Consider the following 10,322-nt stretch of genomic DNA (forward strand, 5'->3'; position numbering starts at 1 on the left):
CTAGAAATTCCGCGGCCCCCTCCTCCGTCAGGTTGTGGAGAAAGTGAGTGAGTGGGTCAGTGAAAGGAAGGTGCCTGCGAATTAGCTGTTTCCCGGCCGACAGATGGAGTAACCCGGTCCCCAACTTCGACGCTCGAGTAGGTGGAGGGACGCAGGGCGGGGAGGGCTGTCGCTCACCCAGGCAACTGCGGCCGTCCTGCGCGGGCGCATAGCCCTGGGCGCACGTGCAGCGGAAGGAGCCCGGAAGGTTCTCGCACCAGCCCGGAGAGCAGGGGTTGCCCTCAGCGCACTCGTTTACATCTGCGGCGGAGAAGGCTCGCCTCGGACCCCGCCCCACTGGACGAGGTACTGTGAGGGGATGGGAGACCCTCCTTCCAGAATTGGGGGAGGGTGTGGAAGCCGGGTTCTGGAGCCGACTCCCACGCCAATAGCCCCGCCCCATCACCGGGGCAACTCCCGAAGGGCCCCGTCCTCTTGTGATCGAAGCCCCGCCCCACCCGGGCCCCAGCCTCATGCTCACCGCGGCAGGCCCCGCCCCCCTGGCTGCGGTAGCCTGGCAGACAGGCAATGCACTTGAAGCTCCCAGGTTTGTTCTCGCATTTGCTATCCGGGCAGGTGCTAGGGTCTCGGCACTCGTCGATGTCTGCGCAGTAGGAAGGAAGAAGACTTGTCTGGGGACAACATTGCCGGCCAGGTGCTCAGGGGCCTCGGCAGGGCCTCCCTCTGTCACGGATCGACCAGGCGAAGCGGGCCCTCTGGGTTCCAGTCCGAAACCTCCGAGAGGCCCAGGGGTGGGCAGAGACGGGAGTGAGGCCCTCCGCCCCCACCCTAGGCCGAGGCACCGTTGAGGACCCGCGTCGGTCCGGATGGGTCTTCCCCACCTTCGCACACGGGCGGTCTGGAGGCTTTAAGCCGGTAGCCGGGGTAGCAGTTGCACTTGTAGTGTCCCGGAAAGTTGATGCAGAAGCCGCCGTCGCCGCACAGGTGGGGCTTTGCGCACTCGTTCAGGTCTGAGCGGGAGGAAGGGGGCGCGAGGGGAATGCAAGGCGGCGGAGGGGGTGACATGCGGTCGGGAGAGCCCCTCGGGTCCGCCGATCCCCGGGCCCGCCCCCGGCCCCGGCCACGCCCCCGGCCACTCCGTGCTCACCCACGCAAGAGCGCCCCCCGGCGCCGACGTGCAGGCGGTAGCCTCGGTTGCAGTGGCAGTTGTAGGAACCGCCGGTGTTCATGCAGATGCCCCGCCCGGCGCCGCAAGGCTCCGCCTCGCATTCGTTCACGTCTGAGAAGGGCGCGCAGGTGGGGAGACGTCACACGACGGTCGGGAGCCAGGGCCGCCGCCGCGCTACCCACTCTCCACGCTCACCCACGCAATAGCGGTGCTGCGGATGCGACCGGTAGCCGGGATTGCAATGGCAGGAATAGTCCGAGGGTCCCGGGACGCACTCTCCGTGGCCACAGATGTTCTGGTTCAGTCGGCACTCGTCCGTCTCTGCGGGGGGCGCCCGGGGGAAAAGGGCGGCAGGTCAGAGGGGGCAGGCAGGGAGCAGTCACTTTCTGCCACATTCCCAGGGAAGAACTGGACACCCCATCACTCTCGACGCCGATAACTGAGCCTGGTCGCACTATGAGTTCAGATCTCCATACAGCCATGCCCCCCATCCTAGGATTCCCTACACCTCCATCACAGATAACCGCAAAATCACAACCCCAAGTAGCCCCAAACCATGATCCCAGGTCCCTGGCATCCCCACCTCCTCAAGTTCAGGACCCTTGATACTTCTGTCTCCACTTACTATACTCTGACTCCAGTCACCTCAACACCTCAAACTCTGTCGCCTCAATCACACCAATATCCTCCAGACAAGTGAACCAACACCCCTTGCCTTAGAGACCTGCCCACCTCCCCCCAATTCCAGAAGTTTTCCTCCCCCTCTCAAGGCAGGCAGGAGCTAGTTTCCTGGGAACCCTGGCTGGAACAGGTGATCAGACTCAGGAAGCCTCCTTACCTTCTTTCCTAGTATTCACAGTACTCCCTGCCTCCCACCTCTTCCTCCTTGTGGCCCCTCCCCTGAACCCTGCCCTAGGAAGCCCCAGGAAGCCCTGGCGGCTGAACTCCACTCCCTCCCAAACACACCTGGCCAGTGGGCTCTTGCAGGCTGTTCTCTCTGCTTAGAGTGACTCTCCCTAGTCTCCTTAACACCCCATCCTCTGATAAGTGTCCCCAAGTGCCTCTTTCTCCACATTCCCACAGCCCCCAGGCTGTCACTGGGTTATCCCAGCCTGTGCAGATTTCCTGGGCAGCCATCTTCCACTAGGAGCTCATCTAGCCTCCAGTTTTCAATTGGGTTGGTGGCTTCCTTGTGGCTGGAGTCCAACCAGACATGGGCTTGAATCCGGCTCAACTGTGTGACCTGGGATCAGCTACTGAACCTCTCTTAGCCTCAGTTTTCTCATCTGGAAAATGAGGCTAGCCGTGCCCACTTCACAGAGGTCAAGAAAGTTAAATGGTATTTAGTATGTAAAACTCTCCAGTCAGTGCCTGGCCCAGGGCAACTGTTCAGCCATAGCTAGCAATTATTATGATGCCCCAAACCATGCAGACACTTCCCACAGCCTTTGGGATCAAATCCAAGCCTCTTAAAGCTCCCTGAGCTGGCCCTCTCCTAGTTCAGAAACACTGATCTATGTGTGGTTTCTCTCTTCTCCATGAAACCAGGGTTTCATGTTTCCATGCCTTTGCCCAAACTTCTGCCCAAACTGGAATGTCCTTTTCCCCAACCTGCTAGCCCATTTCTTTCCCACATTTTGTCGTTAATTTCTAACACTCTTAAAAGCTCTGTTCAGAAAGGCTTCTCTCATCGCCATTCTACATATGATCACAACACCCAGACTTCCTTCCTTCTTCTCTGATTTACTTTTGCACAGCCCTTATGAGACACACTAGATTTGGACTCATTGATCTGTTTGCTGTCTGTCTATTCCACAAGGACAGGGAATTTTTGTCTGTTTTGTTTATTACTGTGTCCCCAGCACCTAAACAGTGCCTGTGCATAGTAGGTGCTCCATAAATATTCATTGACTGTGAATGCCTTCAGACTGGCCTGACCATCACACCACCCGGATCAGCTGAGGGCAGAGTGGCGTCTCAGAGTGTTGCACGCCGAGGCTTCCCCAGCCCCCAGCCCAGGGTCTGGCATACAGTAAGCCCTTGAGGGTGTCAGCCCTCCGGAAGGATTGGAAGGGGTGAGGGAGGAGAAACTCTAAGTTGGAGGCGTGGCTTACCTGGGTCGTGACCTAGGTGGGCGGGTCTTACCTGTGACTTGAGTAGGGGCGATTTCCACCGCACTGCGGGACGGGGGCAAGTCGGGCAGGAACTGGGGCGGCGGGGGCCAGGAGATCAGCTCTGCGGGCAGCAGCACACGACCATCAGCGGGTGAGGAGGCTGAGAGAGCCGCCCCTCTCCCCGCAGGTCAGGGGGCCGGCAACTCCACACCCAGCTGCACCGCCCCCTGGTGCCTAAGCTGTGAACTTCCCCGTCAGTGACAGCCCTTGAGGACTGGTCCCTACAGGGCCCAGCTCACCCGGGTAGGGCCGGGCAGGAGATACGGTGACAGTCGGGTGGCTCTGCTGCGCTGACTGCTCTTCAATCACTGGCTGCGGGCGACAGCAGCGTGAACCCTCTGTGTCTCCTTGGCCTCCCCGCCCCTCCCACCTGAGTTCTCATACTCACTGAGTCTGTGCTCACCCCTAGAAGGGAAGAAGATGGGGCCATTAAGTGTTGGGCTGGGAGAAGGGAGTCAAGTCTGGGATTGGCAGTTGGACATGTGTGGTCAGAGTCCCTAAGAGTTCAACGATCATGTCTCTGGGTCAAGCATCAAGGATTAGATCCTGATGTCTGGGAATGTTTTCATCACAGGTCAGTGAAGCGATGGCTGGACAAGGTCCTCAGCTTGGGAGCTTATAGCCAGGGTCAAATCCCTGAGTCAGGGGTCAGAGGGTCAGATCTAGAGGCAGCATTTGAGCTGCATTAGTGTCCTGATCTGGAAATCAAAAGTGTCTTGGTGTCAGAGGATTGAACCTGGAGGGCAATAAATGATCAAATCCCGTGGCTCAGGGGTGACATCCTGGGCTTAGTTACAACACTGGTTAGGGGTCAGAGTGTCAGCTCCGGGGGCCAATGCTAGTCTGGGATTAGGAGCTAGAGGTTAGACTTGGGTCCTGTGGGTCAAAGGTCAAGGTGTCAGACCTAGGGGTTCTGCAACTGTCAGGAAACAGGAGGGATCGGGCCAGACCTCTCTCTTCCTCTGTGTCCTCAGGTGGTGGTGCCCGGCTGGGGCTCTCGGGCAGCTGCTGGGGCTTGGGTGGCCCATCGGGGTGCAGGAAAAGGGAAAAGTCACTTTCGCCCTGAATGGTGAGCGTCTGGTGGGAGGTGAGGATGTGGTACCCCTTCCCAGCTGGGCAGATCTCCTTGAAGGCAGCTGTGGCCAGAGCAAGAGGCAGGCAAGTGAGCCCTTCCTGGAGAAGCAGGCTCACAGACAGCCCCCCAGCCTCAAAGGCCCCTGGCTCACCAGTGCCATCAGCTGGGCAGCGCTGGCACCTGGCACCCCAGGCCTTGCCGACACTGCAGCAGCAGAGTTGGCGGGTGAGGCGTGTGGTCAGGGGGTGCTGGCACTGGTGTTCAGGGCTCACCAGGCGGAAACACAGGCTCTTCTCCTCCGGCTTGTCCGCTGCAGGGGCCAGTGATGGGCATGGGCATCTGGGCCTGAACGCTGCCCACGCCCCTCTTCCCAGCTGCCCCAGACCTCACCTCTTTGGCACAGGAGGCCTTGATTCTCGTGTTGTCCCTGACCCTGAATTCATTTGACCCCTGAAACCTGTATTATTCTGACCTCATGTAATACCTGAAACTTCTGTGACCTCTGAACCCATTGAGCCCTGATTCTAGCTGCTCTAGACTTGATCCCTCCCACTCATCAAGCCCCTGGTCTCATATGACACTGCCTTCTCATAACCCCTGACCCCATGTGACCTCTTACTCCAGATCTCATGCAACTCCTGAACCCACTGATCCCTGACCCCATCTGTTTTAGATCTTGCTCCTCTAGCAGTCAACCCTTGACCCCACTCTGACCTCTGTGATCTCTGATCCTTACTGTTTGGAGCCTTACCCTCCACCCATACTTGGTGACCTCCAAGGACCCCCGAGTCTCACCAATGCACTGTGTGCGGGAGGGGCCCAAGCTATGGCCAGGTGGGCAGACACAGCGATAGGAACCAGGGTTGTTGAGGCAGTCACCATGGCGACACATGCCTGGCATCGCGCACTCATTGATGTCTGCGGTAATAAGTGAGAGTTTGGTCCCTCCAGGCTGGGGCCACAAGGTGACAGCGATCTGCTCCAGGAACCTCAGGGTTCTACCCCAGCCCCGCCTCCTTCCTTCCCCCCCCCCCCCCCAGTGACAACTGGCCCATACCCTGGCAGTGTGTGCTGTTGAGCCTCTTGTAGCCCTGGGGGCAGTCAGTGCCCATCTCCCCACGTACAGGCCCTGGCTTCTGCACCCCTGTGTCTGTGGAGAGAGGAGAGCATGGCAGGAGAGGACACGGGGGCTGCAGAGAGGGAAGAGACCGCACTGGGTGGGGGAGTGGGGTACTGAGGGGATCCGGGTGGCATCCAGCTGCAGGGATGGGAGGGGCTGGGTGAGGGTGTGCCCCGTGGGGAGGGCAGAGATCTCACCGAGCCAGGGCACTCACACTGCAGCTGGGGGCACTTGTGGCACTTGCTCTGGCCCCAAGCGGTGCCGATGCTCCCGCAGCAGTCTTCCTGCTTGGTGAGGCCCGGGAGGGGGTTGCTGCCACACTAGGGAGAGGAGTGTGGACAGGGGTGACAGGCTGCCCAGCCCTCACCTGGCCTCCCTCCTCGGGCCCTTTTCCTCCTCCCCCCACTCAACCTGCAGGACACCCTCCAGTTTTGAGCAAACCCGGTGGATTGGAACAGGGCGGCCCTGAGAGGCGTCTATGGGTTCACTCACTGGTTGCTTGGGCAGCGTGTCCTGGAAGCAACGGCCCAGGGGCTTCTGGGTGGGTGGCCGGGGATGCGCGGGCTTGGGGTGCGGCAGCAGGTGCTGGGAGGGGGCCGGGCCCTCGGCGTTGGGCCCTTCAATGCGGTGCACTTGGACTGAGGCCTCGGCCGGGTGGTGGACGCGCACGTTCACCACGGGGGGCGGGGCCTGCACTGGGGGGCGGGGCACGGCGGCTTCAGGGCTGCCCCGCAGCGCCGGATGGCAGGTGGTGGCGAGGAGCTCCTCCAGGGCTGGCCCCGCCCGGGTCCTGCCCACCCCGGCCAGTGCCCGCCCACCTCGGCCTCCCGGGGTCTGCCCGTTGCCTGGTACCTTCCGCTGAGATCTGTCCTGGCCCGAGGGGCACCAGGAACGTCGCATGCTGGGCAGGAGGCCCCTCCCCGGGCCCTGGTGGATCGGCGATCACCTGGACCGCGTACATGGCGTGCTTGCTGGCCACAGACTCGCCTTCTGGAGCCAGGGGCGGCAGCGCGCCCGTGGACAGGGCCCCGGCCCGGCCAAGCCCAGGGCCTGAGCCGCCAGCGCCTCCGCCAGCTCCTCCAGCCGGCACCTGGCAGAAGCGACCCGTGAAGTCCGGGGGACACAGGCACTGGTTTCGCGAGGAGCACTGGCCGCCGTTCATACAGGGCAGGGGGCACACCACTGGGGAGGAGAGGTGGGTCAGGGCCCAGGCAGACCCCTGTGGCCAGCGCCCAGACCCAGTCCCTCACCCACATCCTGTCTCTTCTTTCCCCTCCTCCCTACTTCCAAGCCACCCACTGGTTCTGTCCTCCCTGGGAAGCTGGCCTTAGTAACACATCAGATACACACACATGCTACCCTCTAGGTCCCCCAACATCCTTATACCCTAGGGGCCACTGGCATCTTGAACTTGCATCCTAGCTAGGAGACCCTGTGCCAGCTGCGTGACCCTGAGCGACTGACTTCCCCTCCCAGGCCTGTGTCCTCATCTGTAGGGCGGTCCCATCTATTAAATGAAGCAAGGCCTGTCCAAAACTCTGCACAGTGCCCAGTGCACAGAGCGTGTTTAATAAGCAGCAGCAGCAGCTGATGATGGTGATGGACTAGCCTTTCCCTCCCCTTGGGCCTTTCCTGGACACCCAGTCTCTATCTGGTGCCTCCTCCTTGCCCCTCAGTCCTTCCCCTGACTCAGCCCCCTCTGGGCTCTCCCTCCCTCTGTTCAGCCATCCCAGGGCCTGCACCTCACCACTGCCAACTTGAGCTGTACTCCGCTGGGACCTCTCTTAAGCAACTCCACCCAGGGGACCCTGTCAGAAATCAGCATTCTGCCTCCCCACCTCTTCTTGGCCTTGGACCACCACTGGGATCCCTGCCTGCCCGGTCATTCATAACTGAGTCTTGAGGCTCCAGTCTCCCCTGCTCCCACCCCAGCCAGTTCTGGCCTCTGTAATGTCTCATAATCCATCTTCCCTCCTCCCCATGCCCCCTGCCCCTCCCCTGCCTGTCCACGTCCCAAGCACCCTCAGAGAAACTTGCCTCGGGTAAAGCTCCGGCTCAGTCACAGCCCTGCTCCCAGCTAGCTTCCCTGCTTGCTCTCCGTGGCCCAGAAGGAACCGTCTTTCGGCCCATCCCCGTCTGCTCTTTCCATGTGCACCCTACGCTCCAGGACTCATCTCCTGTTTCCTACAAACGTGCCACGTCTTCTGCTTCCCTGCCTTGACCCATGCCATTTCTGCCCACTCAGAGCCTAGTCCCCATCTGTGCATATTCACATCATATCCTTCCAGCCCCTCCCCCAGGAGGAGAGCCCTTCCTCACATCCCACCCACCCTCTGCCTCAGCTCTGGGTGCCAGAGGAGGTGCTGGGGGAATGAATGAAGGAGTGAATTCAGGGAGCTGATGGGATGTCTGTCTGTCTGTCTGTCACACACTCACATCTGAAATCCAGCCTTGGGGACCTGTGCTTGTGCACCAAGCCCAGCCCCTCTCCGGCCCCTCCCCCAGGACTGCCCTCACTTGCCAGGATGGGGAAGTAGGGGTGCTGCCCCCTGGACACCTGGAGGGCCTCAGAGGGATGGCCCACATGCAAGGCCACCGGGGCCTGGCTACGAGCATCCCAGCCCAGCCCAGCCCAGCCCATCCTGCTTGGCCTCTGGGGGCCAGATTCTCAGGGCAGAAGGGGTGTGTCCTGGGCTGGGGGAGGCAGGATCCTCTCCTTCCTGCCTCCCAGTGAGTCACCCACAGCGGTGAGGGTGACCTCCCAGTGACACCCGCCCACTGTGGCCTGGGCACCGAGCCTGAGGGATGTGGGCAGCACGGATGGAGACAGCAGCCTGGGCAGGATGGCCGGGGGCTTGGGAGGCCGGGCCCAGGGACACTCACATGCACAGTCATCTCATCACACACACACATGCACAGACTCATTCTGACACCAACACAGGCTTACATAAACACTCCCATAGTCACTGCAGACGTGCACCCAAGATAACACAAAGAAACCTGTACTTGAGCCCAGTGTGCCAGCCCAAAGCCCGGGCATACCCCTGCGTGTATGCCATGTGTAAGCACGCATGCACACATCTTATGAGAAGCGTGAGCCACATCTGTGGGGTTCCTCAGATCTGTAGTGGCTATGTGAGTATAGGAGTGTGTGAGAGGGGCTGTTTTGCTGGTGCCATCGTGGGCCTAGCCTAATTACCCTGTCCAGGAGGGTAATTACTGCTGGGACACCTCCCCCAGCCTGGCCCACAGGGCCCTGGGGGAGGAGCGCCGAGCCCCAGGCCTGGCCCTTTGAAGAGCGATGTTGGGAGAAGGGTGGGCTCCAGGACCAGGGGGAGTTTTCAGGGTTTGGGGAGTTGGGGGTAGACTCTGAGGCGGAACTGTTCAGAGCTTCTGGGGGAAGCACAGATGGGGCATCAGGAAAAGGAGAGACCGAGGATCCAAGCCAGCCCCTACCTCCAGGCCTGTGCCCCACTTGTTAGGCCTCAACGCCCCTCCCCTCTAAGACCTCGCCAGTAACTAATTCCCTCACTCCCAGCCTGAGCTTGGCTCCTCCTCCCAGGGAATGCAGGTGTCTACCGCTGGCAGGCCCTACTTGAGACATTTTTTAAAGACTTTTCCTGTTTCTTTCACCGAGTCTGTTTCTAGGGGGAATACTTAACCCTTCTCTGAGACCTGGGCCAGCTGGCATCCCCGCAAAAGCCCCTGCCTGTCGACCTCGACTCCCTCTCAGAACCCAGCACTTTCCTAGAAGCCTGTGCCATCCAGGGCACCAGCATGACCCCACACCTTAGGCCTCAACCCCAACCCAAAGCTGTGAAGTCCAGGCTTCCACGCAGCCCTCCCAACCGCGACCCCAGCACTCCAGCCTCCCAAGACCCCTGAAGCCCCTGGGGCCCGCGGCCCTCCGGTTCCGCTCTCTGAACCCACGGTCGCCAGGGTCACAAGGCCTCCGCTGCCATGTCTCCCACGTGGGCTCCGGGAGCTGGCCTTCCCCGCGCCCCCCGCCCGCGCCCCCGGCCCTCACCCACGCGGAAGCCGGAGCCCGTGAGCGTGTCGGTGCTGTGGCCGTTCTCTCCGATGAGCGTCATGTTGGAGCCCTTCTGACAACTGTCCCGACACTGGCCCTTGAGACAGGTCCGCTTGCAGATCACCGGCGCAAAGACCACCTTGAAGCGCTCGCGGGCCAGCGCCCCGCCCCCGCCAGCGCCCCTCTCGCCCGCCGGCCCCCCCTCGGCCCCGCCGCCCGGGCCCAGCAGCAGCAGCAGCAGCAGCGCCAGCAGCCCCGCCGCCCCCGCCCCGCGCATCTCAGGGGCCAGGCCGCCAGCAGCCCCACGGGGCCCGGGCATCCGGGGCCGCAGGACCCGGGGGGGCGCGCCCGGGCGGGGGCGATGGTCCCGACGCCCGAGGGGGATAAGCAAGCCGGGAGCCCCGGGAGAGGCGCAGAGAGGGCAGCGAGGGACAGGATGGGAGGAAGCGCGCGTGGAGGGGACTGCAGGCGCGGGCGCGGGCCCAGTGAGAGGCAGAGAGATGGAGGCTGGACCGCGGGGAGCCCAGAAACTTCCACCGCCCCGGGAAGGAGCCCAGCCACGAGCCGGGGCCGGGGGCCTGCGGAGGCCCAAACGTGAGGCCGGAGCGAGGAGGCCGGAGCAAGTTGAGGCGGAGAGGAGGAGCGAGGGGAGAGGAAGGCCGGGCGGCCGGCCCGCTCCGCGCCTCCCCCGGCCGGGCTGGGCTCCCGCGGCCGCCGGGAAGCAGGGAGCGCGCGGGGCGGACGCAGGGAGAAGT

General features: G+C 62.1%; 1 protein-coding gene across 3 annotated transcripts in view; it reads right to left on the reverse strand.

The window, feature by feature from the left end:
- The window catches only part of LTBP3 (latent transforming growth factor beta binding protein 3), a 20,785-nt gene extending 10,463 nt beyond the window's left edge, over positions 1–10,322 (reverse strand). The window contains exons 1-16 of one of the 3 annotated variants that reach the window (NM_001192738.1): positions 9,565–9,886; positions 6,390–6,719; positions 6,030–6,232; positions 5,752–5,857; positions 5,475–5,567; positions 5,213–5,335; positions 4,569–4,727; positions 4,293–4,478; positions 3,731–3,747; positions 3,582–3,654; positions 3,314–3,403; positions 1,364–1,489; positions 1,148–1,279; positions 882–1,010; positions 521–643; positions 178–300 (exon numbers count right to left, since the gene is read on the reverse strand). In NM_001192738.1, the coding sequence (NP_001179667.1) occupies positions 178–300; positions 521–643; positions 882–1,010; positions 1,148–1,279; positions 1,364–1,489; positions 3,314–3,403; positions 3,582–3,654; positions 3,731–3,747; positions 4,293–4,478; positions 4,569–4,727; positions 5,213–5,335; positions 5,475–5,567; positions 5,752–5,857; positions 6,030–6,232; positions 6,390–6,719; positions 9,565–9,886 (2,335 nt within the window). Of the gene's footprint in view, positions 1–177; positions 301–520; positions 644–881; positions 1,011–1,147; positions 1,280–1,363; positions 1,490–3,313; positions 3,404–3,581; positions 3,655–3,730; positions 3,748–4,292; positions 4,479–4,568; positions 4,728–5,212; positions 5,336–5,474; positions 5,568–5,751; positions 5,858–6,029; positions 6,233–6,389; positions 6,720–9,564 lie in introns of all 3 variants that reach the window. The other 2 variants (XM_005227116.5, XM_005227114.5) reach the window with 2 other exon arrangements.

The sequence above is a fragment of the Bos taurus genome, chromosome 29 (genome assembly GCF_002263795.3).
Source record: "Bos taurus isolate L1 Dominette 01449 registration number 42190680 breed Hereford chromosome 29, ARS-UCD2.0, whole genome shotgun sequence".
Lineage (NCBI taxonomy): Eukaryota > Metazoa > Chordata > Mammalia > Artiodactyla > Bovidae > Bos > Bos taurus.